This window comes from Aspergillus melleus (assembly GCF_016097325.1).
Source record: "Aspergillus melleus strain CBS 546.65 chromosome Unknown contig5, whole genome shotgun sequence".
NCBI lineage: Eukaryota > Fungi > Ascomycota > Eurotiomycetes > Eurotiales > Aspergillaceae > Aspergillus > Aspergillus melleus.
Genome location: NW_025763374.1, coordinates 3,561,231 through 3,580,458, shown reverse-complemented (window position 1 = coordinate 3,580,458; position 19,228 = coordinate 3,561,231). Strand labels below are relative to the sequence as shown.

Genomic DNA, 19,228 nt, shown 5'->3' with positions numbered 1-19,228 from the left:
GGAAAGCTATCGTCAGGTCGCGATGCATCTTATCTGCTATCGATGATTGGGGCGACTTCCTCAGCTTCTCCAGCTCATTCCCATCCTACCCTTCTCAATACCCTTTCATTTGAATTTTTTTTTTCTTCCGTCTATCGCGTTTCGTTCATCAATCCTAGCATCGCTGCTGGCCATGCTGCAGCTGCCTTCACGGCTCAAAGCTCCTCTTGGGGCCCAGCGGTGTATCCTCCGCTATCGGCCCACGCGGCATCCATTCCACTGCTTCATTTATCGCGGATTGTCGAGCTCGTCTGCAACGTTTCCTACCTCATCTCAATTCAATAGATCAGACTTTACAAGTCAACCTTGGAGCGGGAGTTATGAGCCCGGGTTACCAACTACCGGGCCCCTGGCGTCGGCTCCGGCCTTCGGAGCTCCCAGGATTACACCTAAGGCATTGAAACAATATCTCGACCAGTTTGTGGTTGGGCAAGATCGTGCCAAGAAGATTCTGAGTGTTGCTGTGTATAATCATTATCAGCGCGTGCAGGAAATTCAACGGCGCGAAGAAGAAGCGGCAGAGCTTTTGGCAAAGCGCGCGCGGCGGGATGCGATTCAGCACCATCCGGTGGAAGGTAGGCTTTTCCTCACCCAGCAACTCCACTCAATTACTCCCGCCTCTCTCCGGTGCGCGTTTACTGAAGGACTGCATAGACGAGTTTCCAGGTCAACAACAAACTACTACTACACCTTTCCACCCGCTATCATCATCATCACTCCCCGACGCTGAGCTCGATGCCTCTTCGCCGCTACATTTAGAGAAATCTAATATTCTTCTACTTGGACCAACGGGGGTTGGAAAGACACTCATGGCAAAGTCTCTGGCGAAAGTTTTGTCTGTTCCTTTCAGTATTTCCGATTGTACTCCTTTCACGCAGGCAGGCTACATCGGGGAGGATGCAGAAGTATGTGTTCACCGACTTCTCGCCGCATCTAACTATGACGTCGAGCAAGCTGAGCGGGGTATCATTGTTCTGGATGAGATTGATAAAATCGCCGCTGCCAAGGTCAGCCACGGAAAGGACGTCAGTGGAGAAGGGGTGCAGCAAGCCCTACTCAAAATTATTGAAGGTACCACAGTTCAAGTACAGGCAAAGCAAGAGAAAAACGCTCCTCGCACGGGGGGAACCCCCAACACATACCCATCAAACAGTCCTTTAGGGAACTCACCCTACTCGTCTTCGAACAACGGGAACGTCCCCCAGAAGGGGGAGGTCTACAACGTGCGGACGGACAACATTCTGTTCATCTTTTCGGGCGCTTTCGTCGGATTACACAAGATCATCATGGACCGGATATCACGCGGTTCGATGGGGTTTGGTCAACCCGTCCGTTCTCAAACCAACTTTAGTGAACACCCTGAGCAGTCCAGTCAAGCGAACAACCAACCGATCCCCATCCTTCCAGGATCGGAGGAAGAAGCGTTGTACAAGAAACATCTGCCTTTCTTCACTGCGGCCACTTCTGAGTCTCCTGACAGCGAGCCGACATACTTTAATGCTCTCGACCTTCTCAACCCTACTGATCTGCAAAATTACGGGTTCATACCCGAGTTAGTAGGCCGTGTCCCGGTCACAGCTGCCCTCTCTACCCTATCCACCCCCCTTCTTGTCCGGATCCTCACAGAGCCTCGCAACTCCCTCCAAGCCCAATACACAACATTGTTCTCTCTCTCAGGCATTGAACTTCGATTCACCACCCCAGCTCTGCATAAGATTGCCTCCAACGCCTTCAAAATGGGTACCGGGGCCCGTGCTCTTCGCACCGAGTTAGAAACCATTCTCAGTGACGCCATGTTCGAAACGCCCGGCTCGAGCGTGAAATTCGTCCTAGTCACCGAAGCAGTCGCCGCGCGCGACGAAAAACCCAGCTATCTTGCGCGAGGGCAGGGTGGACGCTTTCACTCCCTGATCGCAACGGAGGAGAGCCGGTGGGAGGAAAAGGTGCTTCAAGAGAAGAAAGAGAAGGCCAAGAAGGCCAAGGCCCGGGCTGTCTCCATGCAAGAGCCTCTTTTCTGGAATTTTCGTGAGTATCGAAAGCGGGCAATAATGTCTTAGTAGTTGAGGACTTATCGGTCTTACAGAAAGATTGCGTTCTTGCGGTTTCCAGGAGGAGTCGTAGTTTTATCATGCGTGCACATGGGTTCCTATTTGTATGTACAGGAGCGACTGCTTTCTATGATTATATTCATGCTATACCATGCCAGGGCGATCAATCTTTGCCTAGGTTGTCCTTGCTTTTACGACCAGAATATCGCTTACTCCAACTTCGCCCTGTCTCTTCACGATTCTTAAGGGGTCGTAACTAGATATATTCGAGAGTTTGGTACTCATTTTGTCTTAATATTCCTACCGAGATAAACATGAAACAAAGAAAAACCATGATGTAAAAGGGCTATGTGGAGCCGCAGACACATGTTACTTTCCTTTATTTTCCCCCCTTACTATTTCTAGATAGAGCCCGAAATTAAAAAGCCATCAAGAGACCCTTGCAATGCAAAAAGGCATTAGACACTTCCATTAGATTCATTGATAGGGTTGGGGGTAGTCATGTGTCATAGGAGTTGTTGCCAAGGGCTGTTCCAACCTGGAGCTACTCGCTCTAGGAGCCTAGGAAGTGAAGGCCGAGGGAGTGCTTGGGATCTTTTCCTCAGTCGAGTGTCCTTCCCTTTGGCCCCCAAGTTTAGACATGTAACTATAGTCGACTTTATAAGTCGCCATGGTGCTTCTATAGCCATGATAGATGATCATGTGGTGCCATGTTTTCCAGCGTTCAAGCGGTTCGATCCCAGAAACAATGACGAATCGTCGAAATTGATGTCGGTTAACAAGGGCCCAGCCCGCAAAAAACTCGGCAAGCCTATCAGCTTTTCTGTGTTCTTGTGTCAAGTCGCTGGCATTATCTGCCCTCTGGTTGTCAACAGAAGAAGAGCTGTACGACGGAATATTCGGCGAAATAACGGCTTTCTCCACAACACCGGTGTCCACGTCGATGTCCGCATTCGTAGTCAGGCCGAGTTCCGAGATCAAAGAGTGCATTGTAATCCATCTGAGTCAACCTGGTCAGTGCCCGCACACCGAGCTACGAGAGAGAGGTCATAGAACTTACAATCCCCGTTTTGATTGGTGCTGCTTGTCATGTTGATTCAACACCCACTCCAGGATATTCGGCCGCACCATGAGTTTCCAAGTTCCCGGGAATTTTTTCTTCGAGCTGTCGCGGAACCAGACGAGAAAGGCAATGGTCCTCTCTAGCTTTCGGAGCATCACGTCTTCAGTCAATAGAAATATACACCCGTGAAGAAATATGCGCTGGAAGTGTGCTGGGTGACCAGCATACTCGTGTGGGGCTCGTAAGGAAAAACTCCAAAAGGTGATATTCTTCTGTAGGAGGCTACTCAATGAGGGGAGAGCGGCAAAATCAACGAAATTCTCATGGAACTACCCGGCGGTTAATGCACTTCAATTCTACTGACGCAGGCGAACGGAGATCTCATAACGTACCAGTGCCACACCGCGCTCCATCAAGGTGAAAGTCTCCCAGTCTTTAGATTGGCGACTTGAATATGTTTGCGATGTGTGTTTCTGAAGAAATTCCATCACAATCTGGCACTGCTCGGCGCATTGTTGGTCGGCGTTTTCAGAGTGACCCGGATACATGACGTAGAAACCGGCAGTCTGCTTTGAGTCGAGTAACATTGAGAAGGTCACACCATAATTCTTCCGAAAGAATTTATCCAGATCAAAGTCTGCGGCATCCTGGCCAGTCCCAGGAAGACTCGGCTCATGGTCGGAGTCAGTAACAGGGCTAGCCGGGCCCACCGGGGAAGGAGGGGGATGATCAATTTCCATGGGCTCGCCAAAGCTGTCGGAGGACTTGTCGGATGAAGGTGATAAGATGGGGTTCACAAGAGACGCCCCTTGTGTCTCGTGTGGCTCGACACCAATTAAGCTTGAGCGATGAGGAAGGGCGGGTGCTTCGGAAACTTTTGCATCAAAATTATCTGGGGCCTTCCCTTGGGCGTTAGTCGAAGACAGCGTTTCATTCACAGGGCTGCGGATGGACAGTCTTGGCTGGACTCTGGTGAATGCCTGATTGTCCTTCGTACGTCGACTCAATAGGTCTAGCTCCTTCAAGTTAAAGTGACTTCTTGCGGTGAAATAAAGAAAAACGTTCGGACGTCCATTGAAATTGCCGTGGAGGAAGCTGAAGTCTCTTGAATCAGGAGGGTAAGCAAGCAAGACATTTTGAACCCCCAGAACGGGAATGGAAACTGCCATCAGCTTCCTTTGACCAAGATCCTGCGCCATGCGGAAAATATTCGGTTCTGTATCATTGAATCCTTCGATCCAGCCGGTGCAATAGTTCCAGTTAGTTGTCTGCAAGGAAGATAGAACCGATTAGCTCCGAAGAATAACAGATCGGGACAACGACAGCCAACAAACATGGAAGAAGAAGAAGAAGAAGAAGAAGAAGAAGAAGAAGAAGAAGAAGAAGAAGAAGAAGAAGAGAAAAGAAAGGGTGAAATGACTGCTCGGTATTGTACCTACATTATAACAAAGCCTTTGGTAGTCATCGAGTGCACAAAGGTGCTGAAACCATATTTCCAGCGAATCTTCTTTTTTGCTGTGTAGGATTCGGCTTTTCGTCTGAGGATTAAGGCCACAAAGTCTGGCATCACCGATATTGTTCTTCTCCGGTCCATAATACAGCTTTATCAGCACCTCGTCGGGATTGAAGAACCTTTTGTTATACGTGACGTAACTCCGGGGACCAGGAGCCCTTTCGGGCATAGCCGGTTCCTCCTCAGACTCGAGGTTTGATCTATTGCCCAAGTGATCCAACGTTTTGCTGATATTTCCTTGCGAGGGGCGTAATTTGCGGACATCAAATGAGACGTGATTCGATAAAGAGGAATTCCTAAGCGGGGAAGCGGGATGTTGGCCGTGGGCTGAAGAAACACTACTATCATTGCGCATTGATTTTTCAACCTTGGGCGGGCCTTCAGGAGGACCAGTTTTGATGGCACTGACAGATGATCGAGCAGGCCATTCTGACGGACGAGCCAGTTGCATTTGATTAATATCAGGGGCAGGCTCATCCGTTTTCGCTTTCTCATAGCGTCGCTTGGTTGATAAGTTGAAATGCTTGGGAGGCTCTTCATTGGAAGGCCTCCTAAGACGAAGAGGGCGGACTGTCCTCTGGCTGCTCTGCCCGCTTCCAAACAGGACAGGACGGGGACTCGTTCTGATCCGGGGACGACTCGTTGGGACAGAAACTCGAACAGGCGATTGAGGGCGAGTATGCAAATCCGGTCTCTCGGCGGTGGCCACGATGGGTGAAGTTGGAGTAGCTAGCGTTCCCCGATTGCTTGTATTTCGGGAGCGAAGCTCGAGTCTTTTCCTTTTGTCGTCTATCCGCTGCCGTCGATCGAGCTTAGCCTGCTCCCGGGCATCTTGTTCTTTCTGCCATGCGTCATGATCGAATGGGGCCGCTTTGCCTTTTTGGATGGCCTCCTTTTTCTGGCACCACTCCAATAGAGTGGCGGGGGTATTGAAATATTCCTCAGGTTCCCAGGAGCATCGGGCCATGGGGTACCCGGCCCATTTCACCAGATACCTCATGCCGTCCGAAAATCGCTTTTCGGCAAAGATGGTCTCCACTTCATATTCGGACTGCTGTTCACTAGACAAAGTAGAGGTCATGGAGATGCTATCATCGTCGGAACCATGCTCAACCCCGGTCGAGCTAATCAAGGAAGAAGCCACAGCAGGGGCAGTTGCCGCCGGGCGAGCCATTGTTTGCCTACATTGGACTGGAGAGCGTCAACGATGAGAAAGAAAGAAGCCGTTTGTTTGTTTGACGCTGGGCGTGGAAGGCACGTGATGGCGCTAGGCCGGAACGGGACGACACTCGGCACCGCGCGAAGCACGGGATTCCGTAGGGAGGACATTATGGTCTGGATGACCTCCTATCTTCCCTTCCTGCCCTCTCCGTGATCCCGTCCCTTTGCGCTGTAAGTTCTCCTCCGTTTCGCTCTCCCTGCTAGACTTACTTCCCGTCTCCCGTTCTTCACTCGTCTTTGTTTCGGTCCCTTTTATCTTTTTGGCCACCTCTCTGACGCTGCCGTGCCCCTCCCTAGGCCTCAGCTGAATACACAACTGTTGTCGGCTTTGCTTGATTCCGTCAGAGTCTCAAACCAGCCACGTTGAACCCTCCAAACCCCCGAATCTCACTCCGAATTCAGAGCTTTGTGAGCTCTCACAATTCCCCTCATGGCTAACGACGAGTATGATGTGAGTTACCCCCTTTGACACCTTCCATACCTGTCGAGGACATACAACTAATTCCTTTATCCCAACAGTTTCTCTTCAAAGGTAATGTCGCCACTTCCTCCCGCGCCGTCACCGCAAGACTTCCCTTCCCCGGCATTGCTGGCCTGGATCGACCCATCCAACTGACTGCTGACGATCGCTCACTCATACAGTGGTGCTGATTGGAGACTCGGGTGTTGGAAAATCCAACCTCTTGAGTCGATTCACCCGCAATGAATTCAACCTCGATTCCAAGTCCACCATCGGTGTTGAATTCGCAACTCGATCGATCCAGGTCGATTCTAAGACGATCAAGGCCCAGATCTGGGATACTGCTGGTCAGGAACGTTATCGCGCCATCACGTCTGCTTACTACCGTGGCGCCGTCGGCGCGCTCCTCGTCTACGACATCAGCAAGCATCAGACCTATGACAACGTCAACCGGTGGCTGAAAGAACTTCGCGACCACGCCGACTCCAACATTGTCATTATGCTGGTCGGTAACAAGAGTGATTTGAGACATCTGCGGGCTGTGCCGACGGAAGAAGCGAAGCAATTTGCCAGTAAGCTCTTCCTTTTTACCCCCTTCTGGTCTGAATGAGCCCTTTGAAACTGACCATTTGTAGGCGAGAACAATCTCTCGTTTATCGAGACCTCCGCCCTCGACGCCAGCAATGTTGAACTTGCCTTCCAGAACATCCTCACAGGTGAGTGCTCTCCACTCCGTCCCTCCCCTCTTCCTCTCTCGTCAAATAGCTCACGTGCTGTTAGAAATCTACCGTATCGTATCCAGCAAGGCCATCGATGGCGGTGACTCGGGCCAGGCTGCCCTTGGTGAACGTCGCCCCGTGGTGGAGATTAGCAAATCGCAGGATCCCGAGGCGAAGCAGGGTTGCTGCTAAATCGAGAACGAAAAACGACAATAATAAAAAACAAAAACCCACGATGTTTGCTGTTAGAGGGGACGGCCATGCCAACCGCAACGACTTTTATATTTGTGATGTGATAATCGAATGGTCTTGATCTTTCTTACTCGTCTGTTGCTTAGCCTCCACGGAGATGATACACAAGAAGGGACGTTCGGAAACGGCATACAGGGATATTGAATGGCGATGCTTTTGGACATCGTTATCCCGGATATATTTCCTGTCCATTTTTTTTTTTTTCTTTTTCTTTTTCTGTTCTTTCTCTACCTCTTTTCTTACCCTTCCCTCCCATGTTTCTTTTCCCGTCCTTTTCCCCTATCTGCTATTGTTTCCCTCTACCCTAACTTATGAAATTGAATTCCCTTGATATGACCCGCCTGTCTTGCTTGGTGTCGGAAATGCGTTGTGTCTGGCTTCCTGTTTCTGCTGGCTACTAGGCTTCAAGAATTGGTTGGTTTACAAATCTTGGATTGAACTGGTTGCCGGCGTCTGTCTTATCAATGTGGCTACGTGGTTTTAACGTCGTGAATGTGAACCGATGTGATTAAGATACGCACAGGACCTCGGAGGATGAATTGACCTCCGTTGATCGACACTCTGTAGAAGATTCCATCGAATGATCTGAATCCGGCACAGGCAATTCAGCATTCACCGAATGAATTCACCTGGAAGACGAAAACTAAAATGAGCATCGACAACAGTATTTAGCCGACCGGTCCACATTCCAAGCAGCGGGGAGCTAAATTCTAGCCCCACGGCACCAGGCCACGTAGGGGGATCCCCAGTCCAGACTCTTTTTCTCCGTTACTACTAAAAGTCGTTGTGCGGCGTTGACGTCGTCCAGCATATTATTCATATCCGTACCTACCTACAGTCCTACTGTGTACACAGTGGTAGGGTTGACCCTTCCAGCCCCCAAGAGTGGTAAGACAACCAAACTCTCCACCAAATCCAACGCACCAACCAGCATTGAACCGACAGCTAAAACTAACCCCCAAAATATCCTGCGCGAAGGACCCCTAAACATGAGAAGAGAAGCAAAAAAACACAAGGAAAAAAATGGATGAGTATTTCTTTATGCCATTGGTAACATGGCGTCTCCACCATCCTCGACGCTAAGTCCTCCACCGGGAAGATGGCTATTGGGCGTTGCCCTGGTTCCTCCGTTAGGCTGGGCTTTAGTCGCTCAGAGCCCCAGTCGAGTTCCGTTCAAATTCCGGACTCTTGACGATCAGGGGTCGAACTTCTTACTGTTTACGGATTTCTGTGTGTGACTTGCGTGACCTATGTCCACGAAAGTTCCTTGGGTCTCTGTGACTCTTAGGAGAACTGCACCGTAGGATTAGCAAGAGGATCTTACTCCGTAGAGGACTGGACACTGGTACTGGTGGTGTAAGTGTACGCAGCAAGTCTGGTTTGCTGTGGAATCGGTGTCCATTGTCCCAAGAAGTATTCAAGACCGTCGGTCCCGTCGGTACGGTAGTGCCAGGGGGAGGGGATGGTTTGATGGTGGTTTTGAGGGTGTGAAATGTGTGGAGTATACGGACTACTCCGTACATCGCCATTCATTAGAAGAAAACAAAGTGTAATCATTCGATAAAGAGAGTTCAATCGGCAGTTCTTAAATCGATTGAATCGTCGATGGTGACGGATAACCGTCACTAGGTTCATCGCTATGAGACGTAAATTCCAATAGTTCGAGTTTAGCGAAACCCGACAAGAAAAGCACAAGCCCCTTCCTTGAGGTCATTGATTCCTAGACCCGACATGATTCCACCCAGCGCCCTCTAGATACTACTCCCATACGATACCAATTTCACGATCTGCAATGGAGGCTCGAAACTCTTCGACGTCTTCGCCTCTCTCATTCATCACCCATTCCGTCGTTTCCCCGAATGTCTCGCCGTTGTTACAAAACCACTCCCCCAAGGAATGCACGTAGGCTTCTACCTGTTCCTTCAGCGGAGCGTGTTCACGAAGCCACAGGATCTGGCCCGGATCGAGCTTCATCATGTCCTGCACAACGTAATAGTGCGGGATCTCATCGCCCCAGCCTTCAAATCCCGGGTCGTGGTGAAAGTCATTGCGAAACTTGGATCGGTATTTCGCAGGAAATTCGGCGAAGTTCCCCGGATGGGTAGTATGGAAGTATTGGTCAAGGATATTATTGGGTCTCCCCTCGAAGGCGTCGGAAGACGAGTTACTTGCAGGGTAGTTGAGGTGGATATTGAATGTCAACTGATGGTTGCTTTCCGGGTAACGCTTGCGAAATTTGCGTTGGATGGTCCCATTGCTGGGACAAATGTGATTCTGCACGACATCAGAGATGATGATCCGCAAGTCTTCGATCTCAGCCAGGTCCACGGTAGACCAATTGTGCAAGAGCTGGGCACGCTCGGTGACAACGTGACGCAGGTGACGGCTGAAGCGGTCATGCAGCCGCGTGTGAAAGGCGCGGTGGTAGAGCCAAAAGCGATAGACAGCACGTCGAAGCCGGAAGCGCTCTTCATCGGTCAGAGAGCGCCGATTTTCGTAATCAACCTTCCATTTTTTGACGGGGTAGATGACCTCCCATTTTTGCGCGACCCGTCCGATTTGGACAATCTGTTTGAGGAGCGCATCGGATAGCGGAGCGGATCGGATTATGTGGGCTGGTTGACTGGTATTTTGCGTCACGATCTGGATGATCTCATTCAGAGGGCCAAATTCCACTTCTGCAATTTCAAGGAGGATGGGCAATTTGTTGGATCGGTTATAAACGTGACGAAATCTTCGGCAGGCTGAAGACAGGTTCAATACATCTGATAGTGTGCTACAAGAGCGAAATATATGGAGCAATAGCTCCGTTGCCAGGAGTGTAAATGACATTGTTGCTATCAATTCCGGTGGCATGTCAGCTACGGCACCGATACTTGAACAACGTATTCAAGGGTACTAACCTAGGTAAGTTTCTTTTTCGAGCTATTTTGGATGTTTGCGATATCATGGGTTTAATTCAATGGGTCTTTCTATAAGATTGCGTAGTTGGAACTAAGTAGCGTCGCTGACGTCGATTGTCAACAACACTGTCACTATCACGGGGGACCTAAGTCGAAACCCCACCTTTGGGGCTGGTCACATCGAAAGGGAAAACTCGAAAGGAAAACTCGAACAACATCTTGGAAGATACGGGGGGATTAAACGGCCGCAATGGGCTGGTCAACGATGGTGATGCCATGATGGGTGATTGAAGATGTGGAGAGTCCGGCAGCGGATGATGTGACCCTTAAAAGAGACGGCTTATCTAATGATCATCCCTGACTTGAATTGTTATCGCCTTGCGGACTCATACAATGCTTTCCTTGCTAACAGGTTCATAAAATCCTATAGATTACTTGTAGAGGATGCATAATCAATGAATCTGACACTAATTGTTGATTCAACGGCCAGCGAAACCCTCTAAGATCATGGTAGTGGTTCTTGCATCAATCACATGTACATTCTCCAGGATATCAAGTATCATAACACCTAGAACAGAAAGGAAAGTAGAAAACGAACAAATCAAGCAGCGACAGAATTCAGCTATGCAAAAAGTTTTCGGTTGTCCAGGGCGCCAGGCTTGCGCTGACCCTCACCCAATCCCAAGTCTGACCTCTTCGAGAGACGATCCGTCTGCACATCCCTACGCTTGGAGTAGCGTGCCGCCTTGCTCATGCGAATCTCACTGCGGACCTGGTTCGGGCTGACATACTCCTTGTTCTCGTAGATGACGGGACCTCCGAAACTGCCCTCCAGGATGACAATAGGCGTGAGAACAAAGCGGGGTCCGATCTCGACAAGGGAAACTTCGGGTAGTCCGTCCTTGCTCTTGGGAGCCGGCTTGCCTTCCTCGCCCTCCTTTTTGCCTCCAGCTTCGGACTCTCGGATCTCATAGACACGAATCCAGATCTTGCCGTCCACGCCGAAGACACCGATGATGCGGTCGACAAACGGCTTCATTCCCTTCACGCCACGCTTGGGAACGCAGAACACACCGCGCAGCATCTCTCGAACCAGACCCCGGTATTCGTTTCCAGGCTTGCTCATATCCGGTCCATTCTCGTCGAAAGACCGATCAAAAACCACAATACCACGACCACCCTTCAAACAGTTGCCGCTGAACCCAGCATTCAGTTCACCCGTTGTGTGCAAGTTGTTGACGTGAAACTTGATCGTAGGACCGTTGGGGGGTCTGGAAAGCCAAAGGTACAAATCCTGGCCACGCTTGCGAGCCTCGAGGAAGAAAATCACGTTGCACGAGTGGAGTTCGGCGAGGGAGTTTAGGAGCATGTTGTATCCGTTGTTCTTCTTCGTGTCCAGCTTGGTTTCTTTGTGCGTATGAGGAAGCAGAGAGGTAAGGTCTGCTAGCAAATGGCGATGGCTGATCAAAAGACGACAAAGTTAGCAATTCAACCCGATCGCTTCAACGGCACAAGAGAAAAAAAAATCAATCCATACCGATGAGTGACACCTCTGGAAGTTAGCATCAGCACGCGCGTCTTAGGCATGAGCCCTGCAGCCAGCTGTTTCTTGGCCACCTCCATAGCATCATCTTCCTCCTCTTCCTCCTCTTCGTCGCTGTCGCTCGAGTCGTCGTCTTCCCCAAGGAAATCCTCCATTGCAAGATCCTCCTCGTCCTGCTCCTGCTCCTTGGCAAGTTGCCGTGCCTGCTTCTTAGAGACCGAATTATACACCGCCGCCATTATGAATTGCGAAATCGAGCGGTTTCGATAGAAAAATTTGGGGGATTGATATTTGCGCGCCGAAGAGCTTCGATGGAGACTAAAAAAAAAAGTTAAAAACCTGGCAGAATATTTTTCTGTTATCCGCACCGCCTTCTCACTAGGTACTAGCTAGCTCACATGACCTCGTGTTTCTGCCTAAGGCATCTTAGCGATCCCTTCAATTTCGATGTCTTTTAGCAGGCAGCAAATCGCGATTATTTTAATTGTGATTCTGTGGTTTTGTAGTTTTGATCGTGTAAACATATAAAATTATCTTTTAAGAATCTAGTATCACTCAAACAGCCGTTGTTTCAACTACAATTCAATCGATCGCCCAGATTTCTGCGATGCCTGTACTTCAAACTATATTTTCGGCTCAGACACAAGTACCAAGTCTATTATATGAGAAGCCACTACCACATTTTTTTGATTTGCCCTATTGTGTATACCAATATATATGAACTATAATAGCCCTAAACAAATCTTTTCAGGCCTTCAAAGCCCTTGCGAGGTCAGAAAAACCCTCTTGGCCAACCTTCATCCCTGCCACTCGGTTGGAGAACTCAAGCTTCTTTAAAACATCCCATTTGTCTCCTTGGCAGATTAAGGCGTACAGCATACCAGCTATGAACGTATCACCGGCACCAATAGGACTGTTATCTGTTAGTATAGGTAATAAGTGGGAGTAACCCTTTATGCGTGAACTTACTCAACCACCTGAAAGCCTGGTGCTGAATATGCCGGGCTATGAAGGAGATTACCAGTGCTCGTCTCTAAAGCCATAGCCCCGCCCTGACCCCATGTACAAAAGAGCAAGGACCTGTGATAACTTGTGATTAGCATAAGTTCACGAATTTGGGGGGTTGCGCGATCTTACGCATTACGTGTGAGTAGAGACTGCTTTCGTAGGCATTCATCGGCTGATGCATAACCGTTTCCCTAGTATTGCATTGTTAGTAAAGCCTTGTTGAAGCTTCTTGAAAAAAAGAAAAAGGAAAGGTCAGTACCTGGGCCCAGCTCTTGGAATAAAACACAGCGTCAGCTTCCGCTGCTAGTTCCTGCAGACCCGGTCGCCCAGGCTTTTCGACTTCCACGCTGATTCGAACCGCTGGGTGGCACTCTCGAAGATAGCGTATGCAGGCGAGAGTCACATCTGGTATCCGACCCTGCAAGATGGTCGTGTTAAACCGGATCCCGTCGACGCTCCTAGCAACCACGAACCTCGAAATGATACCATCCAGCTTTCGATCCTAAAGCATTTGCGACCTGCGTAAATTCGCCAACCGTCATTTCTGGCAATTCATTGTAATTCACAATCGTCCTGCTACCGGACGATTCGCTTTTGATGATGTAGCTGGAAGCGGGTTCATTGAACTCCTCGCGGTAGATGCAATGGTCGAGACGAACTTGGGGTTCCAAGGCCGACCGGATCTGCTGAGAAGCGATCGATGACTTGGCGGGTAGCACAGCAAGGAGGTCCAACGACACTGAGGGACTTTGCTCCGTCAGTTGCCTGAGGACTTCAAGAGAGTTGGGACAGTTTCCGCCACGCCGGCGCGAAATATTTGAGGCTCGCAGTTTGTCATCCTCCTCCGGATAATGGGGAGTTCTGGGATCAAATGAGCTCGTGAAGTCACGTCTTGAGGGTGGTTGCCAACCGACGTTAGAATTGTATCAACGTAACATGCCCCGACAGCAACTAAAGACATTCTGGAAAGAACGGGTAATTCTAGTCTCGAAGATGGTGACGCTGATGACTTTTACCGATTTCATGTCGTTGGATGTTTCGCTGCCCGCAGGCTTTCATTCTTCAGCGAGAGGACCCACGCCCCTCCTCTCCCCCGCCACATCGGATCCGCTCATGCCACGCACTCTGAGAATCGATCTGTTGTTGTTGTAAAATTTTAATAAGGAAATGCCCCCAAACTTCTCGGTAACGGTAGGTACTCGTGCAATAGTACAAAAACTAGGTGGAGATGGTTTCTTCTCATTGTTATTCCATTTTGGCATGTGTTTCTTATAGTGCGCACACCCGATGACGTAGCGTTCCTTCTCGTGAATAGTTAGCATGTGCTTGCCTAACAGTGCATGCTCAACAATATATCCTGCTTATACTACACGGTAGTCTGCGACATTCTTCCAAGCAACCAACTGGGGGACAAGGGAATGATACCATTAACACGTGAGGTATTACAACAATATGAAGTGATCTTTTGTCATACCCTCCATTGTCTACGGTTTATCAATATGGTCTGTCTGAATTTTCTAGGTTTGGATTTCTATCTGACTGATCTGATTGTAGTCGTGGCCTCTCAGGCTACCTTCCTGGACCTAACTCCTCACATTCATCCTTAGGAATGGTGACAGGAAAAGAACCTGAGATCAGCTGGATCCCCTAGATTTGCTTCCCTAGCCCCACCTGTGTTCTCAAGATCGGAGCGTCAGAATCTGTCGCAGCTTGCTCTTGATGCTCGGTGTAGGTTGGAGACACCCGGGTCCACCGTGAGGACTGCACCATCACTCTGCTTTGACTACAGCCACAGTTATGAGTTGATTAAGATAGAAGCTTGGACGCTTCGTGATGGAGCTCATGCTAATAGCACCCTCAATATGCCGCGCTCTGCTTTCCGAACCCTGTCGATAGAGGCTTCATATGCACCTGCGTCAACCGTACATTCCGCTCTCGCAAGGCGTGGTCGTCCCCCTTTTGTCAATTCTTTTTGACGTCTATTTCTTTTTACCGAAATCTCTATATCTTTTTCTCCCTCTCGCCATCATCGTCACCCATCAATCAGAATAGAATGGAATAAATAAAACCGGAAATGCGTGTGTGCTCTTGTTCTTTGTTCAAGCCTGACAGTCTCTCATAGCGAACAAATTCTTTTTCGATAGAAGATAATTTATACCCAATTTTCTTGCTAGCGGACCTGGCACGCAAAATACCCTCTACCATACAACTAATACATTGAATAAACAGAAAACCTGACTCTTCGCACCAATGCAAATAAGATCGAACTTGGACGTTCCCATCACTTCCGTCATCCCATTCCACCAGACCACTAAAGTCGGAGAGGAACAAGCGCACAGATCTGCAGCAGGAAAGAGCATTGTTTGCTTTGCACTGCTTTGGAATGCATGAGTGTTTTGAAAATATCTGTTCAAGGGCCTGTCTGTTGCAAAAATGTTCTATTCGAACAACCCCTGATGGGCAACTACTACAAGATAGATACGAAACAACCATAGAGAACGCGCACAGGATCTCATAACCTACCCACAAACTGAAAATGATGTAAGTTGACAAGAAGCACTATCTAAGCGTATTAAAAAGGCCAAACCACATCATAAGCTCAAACAAAGTATTAAGGTGACCGAGACAACCGAAAGAGAACTACTGCGGACATTTTCAAAACATTCAAAACCAATCCGACAAAGACCGAAAAGATAAATCCCGAAAGCTACATCATCCCCGAGTAAACAATCTTTACCACACCCTTCTCAGCGACGTGGGTTGGCAGGCAACTGGACGTGCACATAAGGAGCGCGATGACGATAGGAGTCAGGGCCAGGGGTGTCGGAGCGCCCCGAGTCGCGCGAGCTTCGGCCCCCCTCTCGTCGTCCTCGAGAAGTTTGTTGTCTCGGCGGGGTGTCTTCGTCATGAGCCGCGGTGAGCTGCCCTTCACGGAGGGCGTGCAAAAGTCTCCGCCTAGGATGTCGCGACGCCGCTCGTCGAGTGTCGGGAGCCGTGTCGCGGGCTCGCCCTCTGCGGTCATCGCGGCCCCGGGTCGCCGGAGGGGATTCCTGACGGTGGCGCCTGGTGACGGCTGGGGTTACGGGGGACTCGGAGACCTCTCTTGTCCTAGGAGGGGTGATGGCTTCGTCGAAGGTGGCCGATTCTTCGGAATCCGATCGATCCTCATCCTCCGAAACGGGTTGATCCTCATTGCTTCTCTCCATTCGCACCTCTTCGGCTGAGGTTGTGAGTTTCTTGAAATGTTCCCTGATCGCGAGTAATTGACAACCATTAGCAGTGAGATCTTGTACGGCAAGGGGCATTGAGGGGGGAAAGAGCCATACTTTAACATGCTCAACGAGTAGGCTTTGTTGCATAAGATCCTATGCAGCTCCTTGAAATCTGGCTGCACGTTGACCGTGGACAAATAAGCCAACAGAATCTGTCTGTCTTCATGACGGCTGAACTCGTATGGGCCGTGTCGGTTGGTCGCTCGAGGGGCCGACTTTTGGACTTTTCCATTGTGAGGGGTCTTGTTACCGTGAAGCCATAATGCCAGTCAGATAGGCACGTTGACAGCTAGGAGTGGAAGCACAAAGCGAAGAAGAGATAGAGACAGAGATGGCAAAGACAATGGAAAAAGCAGAGAAGGAAAAAAACAAATCGAGTATGAGAGAAGGGACTTTGTATCAGAAAAGTTGAATCGATGATGTGTTGGGAAAGATGAAGAAGAAAGATTCAAGGAGTTCAGGAGGACATATTTATACCAGGAAGACACGCGAGAAGATTGGGAAACGCGAAGAGACGCGAAACTAGACGCCGGGTCAAATTGAAGAAAGGGAAGAAGTATCCAATATGCTTTCGAGACAAGAAAGTCGCGTACCCTTGTCAGGAGAACTGCATCATGCGGGTAGACGGAGTGTTCATTCTATGTACGGAGCAGCCTACAGTCCTCCGTATGAGTACACACCTGGGAGTTGTGGGGTTCAGTCTCGGACTAGACGAGAACTCGCTGATTGATTGGCCAGAAAAAAAAAAGGGAATTTTGGATATAGCGCGACAACGATCGTGAGACATTACAGTAGGACTAGGAGTATTCGGAGGTGTCATTGCTGCGCGGCGGTAGATCCGCCCACGGGAAATTCATTCCCATGTTTGAACCTGGGAAGTAATCTCGCGGGCTTGGGTGCCTTTTTTGCCGGGCTTGGGTTGAATACTAAGTCTCCTTCGCTTGGATGATTTGGAACTTGCTAGAGCTGCGATGCAAAACAGCCGATATCCGGCAGTACCTACGGAGTAAGCTGGCTGGAAGCGTTTCTGCCCTTAGTGTATCTAGGTACAGGGCTGACTTTTACTGGGGAGTCTGGACCAGACTTCCAGGAAAAACGAATGGGACCTGTAACACCTTATGCGGTGGCTGGGACACCCAAGATTGACTGGTTGGTTCTAAAATCTACGGTGTCAAGGCCGGTACAGTCGTTTTTTCCTTCTTTTTTTCTTTTTTCCTTATCCCTGGCAGTCCCCGTTTGTGGGATAGCATTTTTTTTCTCTTTGAGTCTTCGATGTATATTCTTCAATTCGGTCTTATTTGTGCCTTTTTCTTTCCTTTCTTTTCCCTTGTCCACTTTCATTTGTTTATTTAATTTTTTTTTTATCTTGTATCATTTTCTTTTCCTTTCCTTTTCTTTTTTCCTTTTTGTCTTACAGAAAAGTACAGACCCGTACGGAGTAATCCGTAGGTACCCTTTGCCGTTTGCCCTGTCCTGGCTATAGCACCTGTCATCTAGTCTTGATTGGTACTGCTCTTCCGGTACAGGGATTTTTATTTATTTTTTCCTCCAAGACAAATTAAATGAAACGAAGAGAAGATACAGCGTAAGAAACAGAAAAAAAGAAACTGCGCATAGGCAAACCTCTGTAACCCCCATTTTCTGCCAGGACGGAGAAGTCAGGGCATATATGCACACGTGACGAATATTGACCGGACTTCGCCCAGGGGAGACACTAAGATTATGAGCAAGTGGATACACAATTCTGTATCTTTGACTAGATAGCATGCATCTTACTATTATCCCAATTATTCTGGCACTGCTGTGGAGAGTTAAATCCTTTATCGTCATTTGACAGAGGAGGAAGCGATAATTGGGCCAGGCTTACGGCTATCCGAGACATGTCAACAGATGTCGGTTTGTTTGCACCTCCTGGTGGGCTGGGCTGTGGCTCTCCACCCTTGCAAAAGATCGCTTGGCTTGGGAAGCCAAATTAAGATCTGTTAGCGCTGCCAGAATCAAATATATGATGACATCTGTGCAACAGAGTGCATGCTTCTCCATCAACCTTCTCCTAGCAGATACCCTGCCATTTACACCATTCGATCCAGTGCAACCCCAGGTTTTCTCTACATTCGCCAGCGTTCAATTTGAGGCTGCAGCCATGAGTACCACCCGCCGCAGCAGAGCCATGCCAACGGATGGCCCGACGGTCAAATTCCTCTACACCATCATCAAGCAGTTGGATCTGAAGGCTGTAAGTGAAGTCCACCCAGGTTTCAGTCACTCGCTAATCGACTCATCATATTTTTCAAGATTGACTGGAACGTCGTTGCCTCCCAACTTGAGATTTCCAACGGTCATGCGGCACGGATGCGCTATTCTCGCTTCAGGCAACAGATGGAGGGCATCACATCCACACCACGAGCACCCCGCACCAAGAAAGCCCCGAATAAGTCCAAGGCCGGTTCGTGCAAGGCGGATGTGCATCCGGAGGCAGATATCGCGCAGCCAAAGTCGGAGGTAAAGCAGGATCCCGGTCTCCTGCTCTACCAGTCGAACCCGTTCATCAAGGACGACCCATACGGACAGCGAATCCCTTCTCTCGCCGACATACCTCAAGCCACCTCTCATCAGATGCTGCCAAATACGTCTCTACAGATGCCCACAATTCCGTATCCGTCAGTTACTGTGGCTCCGTCGGACCTGGGAATGTACGCATCGCCCCCTGGCTTTCCGAACCTGACACCAATGGAGTATGGGCAGCACCCCAGCCCCCGCCATCTTTGGGCTCCTGTCAAAGCTGAGCCGGAATACCGGGGAGAAGTTGACAGTTTGTTTGTCAAGGTGGAGAAGACCGAGGAGACTGGGATTTCCGCACAATGTGACGAGGTTGAATACCAAGGAACAGCCGTTGTCGAAGGAGGGCTCATGGGAAGCCGGAAGTGATAATTTTGATTCTGCACTTGGTGTTTCCGCAAGGAATTCATGATAATCTCACCTGGGACTGGTATTTATTTTTATGAACCAATGACGAATAGACAACTTACTGCGGTAATGTAGTTCTTACCTCACTTGAATACATGCTGGCTGTGGAGATATGAGAGGTCTGTTTTGCTTCTAGCTTGCAATTCATCGGCAACACTCCATTGCTATGACAATCGTCACTGGAAGTCACATGGCTGACTCGACAACATAAGTACCTTAG

At 49.3% G+C, this 19,228-nt stretch overlaps 8 protein-coding genes across 8 annotated transcripts; 3 read left to right on the top strand and 5 right to left on the bottom strand.

Annotated features, from left to right (window-relative positions):
* Positions 1–172: 172 nt before the first annotated feature.
* MCX1 (putative ATP-dependent Clp protease) lies at positions 173–2,096 on the top strand (the record flags this gene model as incomplete). Its single annotated transcript, XM_046091308.1, has 2 exons — positions 173–614; positions 694–2,096. The coding sequence occupies 2 exons, from the start codon at positions 173–175 to the stop codon at positions 2,094–2,096; spliced, it is 1,845 nt and encodes a 614-aa protein (XP_045947285.1).
* A 552-nt stretch (positions 2,097–2,648) lies between these two features.
* Positions 2,649–5,837, bottom strand: LDX57_009575 (putative Chromo domain protein Chp1p; the record flags this gene model as incomplete). The annotated part of the gene is made up of 4 exons (XM_046091307.1): positions 2,649–3,087; positions 3,148–3,479; positions 3,543–4,418; positions 4,590–5,837. The coding sequence occupies 4 exons, from the start codon at positions 5,835–5,837 to the stop codon at positions 2,649–2,651; spliced, it is 2,895 nt and encodes a 964-aa protein (XP_045947284.1).
* A 477-nt stretch (positions 5,838–6,314) lies between these two features.
* YPT31 (Rab family GTPase) lies at positions 6,315–7,255 on the top strand (the record flags this gene model as incomplete). Its single annotated transcript, XM_046091306.1, has 5 exons — positions 6,315–6,335; positions 6,404–6,416; positions 6,527–6,916; positions 6,980–7,060; positions 7,125–7,255. 5 exons carry the CDS (start codon positions 6,315–6,317, stop codon positions 7,253–7,255), a joined length of 636 nt encoding a protein of 211 aa, XP_045947283.1.
* Positions 7,256–9,073: 1,818 nt separating this feature from the next.
* Positions 9,074–10,147, bottom strand: LDX57_009573 (uncharacterized protein; the record flags this gene model as incomplete). Its single annotated transcript, XM_046091305.1, has 1 exon — positions 9,074–10,147. One exon carries the CDS (start codon positions 10,145–10,147, stop codon positions 9,074–9,076), a length of 1,074 nt encoding a protein of 357 aa, XP_045947282.1.
* Positions 10,148–10,840: 693 nt separating this feature from the next.
* Positions 10,841–12,000, bottom strand: BRX1 (ribosome biogenesis protein BRX1; the record flags this gene model as incomplete). The annotated part of the gene is made up of 2 exons (XM_046091304.1): positions 10,841–11,678; positions 11,756–12,000. The coding sequence occupies 2 exons, from the start codon at positions 11,998–12,000 to the stop codon at positions 10,841–10,843; spliced, it is 1,083 nt and encodes a 360-aa protein (XP_045947281.1).
* Positions 12,001–12,508: 508 nt separating this feature from the next.
* Positions 12,509–13,730, bottom strand: LDX57_009571 (ketohexokinase; the record flags this gene model as incomplete). Its single annotated transcript, XM_046091303.1, has 6 exons — positions 12,509–12,674; positions 12,731–12,841; positions 12,899–12,960; positions 13,029–13,187; positions 13,243–13,630; positions 13,684–13,730. 6 exons carry the CDS (start codon positions 13,728–13,730, stop codon positions 12,509–12,511), a joined length of 933 nt encoding a protein of 310 aa, XP_045947280.1.
* Positions 13,731–15,516: 1,786 nt separating this feature from the next.
* On the bottom strand, positions 15,517–16,103 carry LDX57_009570 (uncharacterized protein; the record flags this gene model as incomplete). Its single annotated transcript, XM_046091302.1, has 2 exons — positions 15,517–16,018; positions 16,096–16,103. 2 exons carry the CDS (start codon positions 16,101–16,103, stop codon positions 15,517–15,519), a joined length of 510 nt encoding a protein of 169 aa, XP_045947279.1.
* Positions 16,104–18,184: 2,081 nt separating this feature from the next.
* On the top strand, positions 18,185–19,117 carry LDX57_009569 (uncharacterized protein; the record flags this gene model as incomplete). Its single annotated transcript, XM_046091301.1, has 2 exons — positions 18,185–18,277; positions 18,337–19,117. 2 exons carry the CDS (start codon positions 18,185–18,187, stop codon positions 18,967–18,969), a joined length of 726 nt encoding a protein of 241 aa, XP_045947278.1. The 3' UTR covers positions 18,970–19,117.
* Between the last annotated feature and the right edge of the window lie 111 nt (positions 19,118–19,228).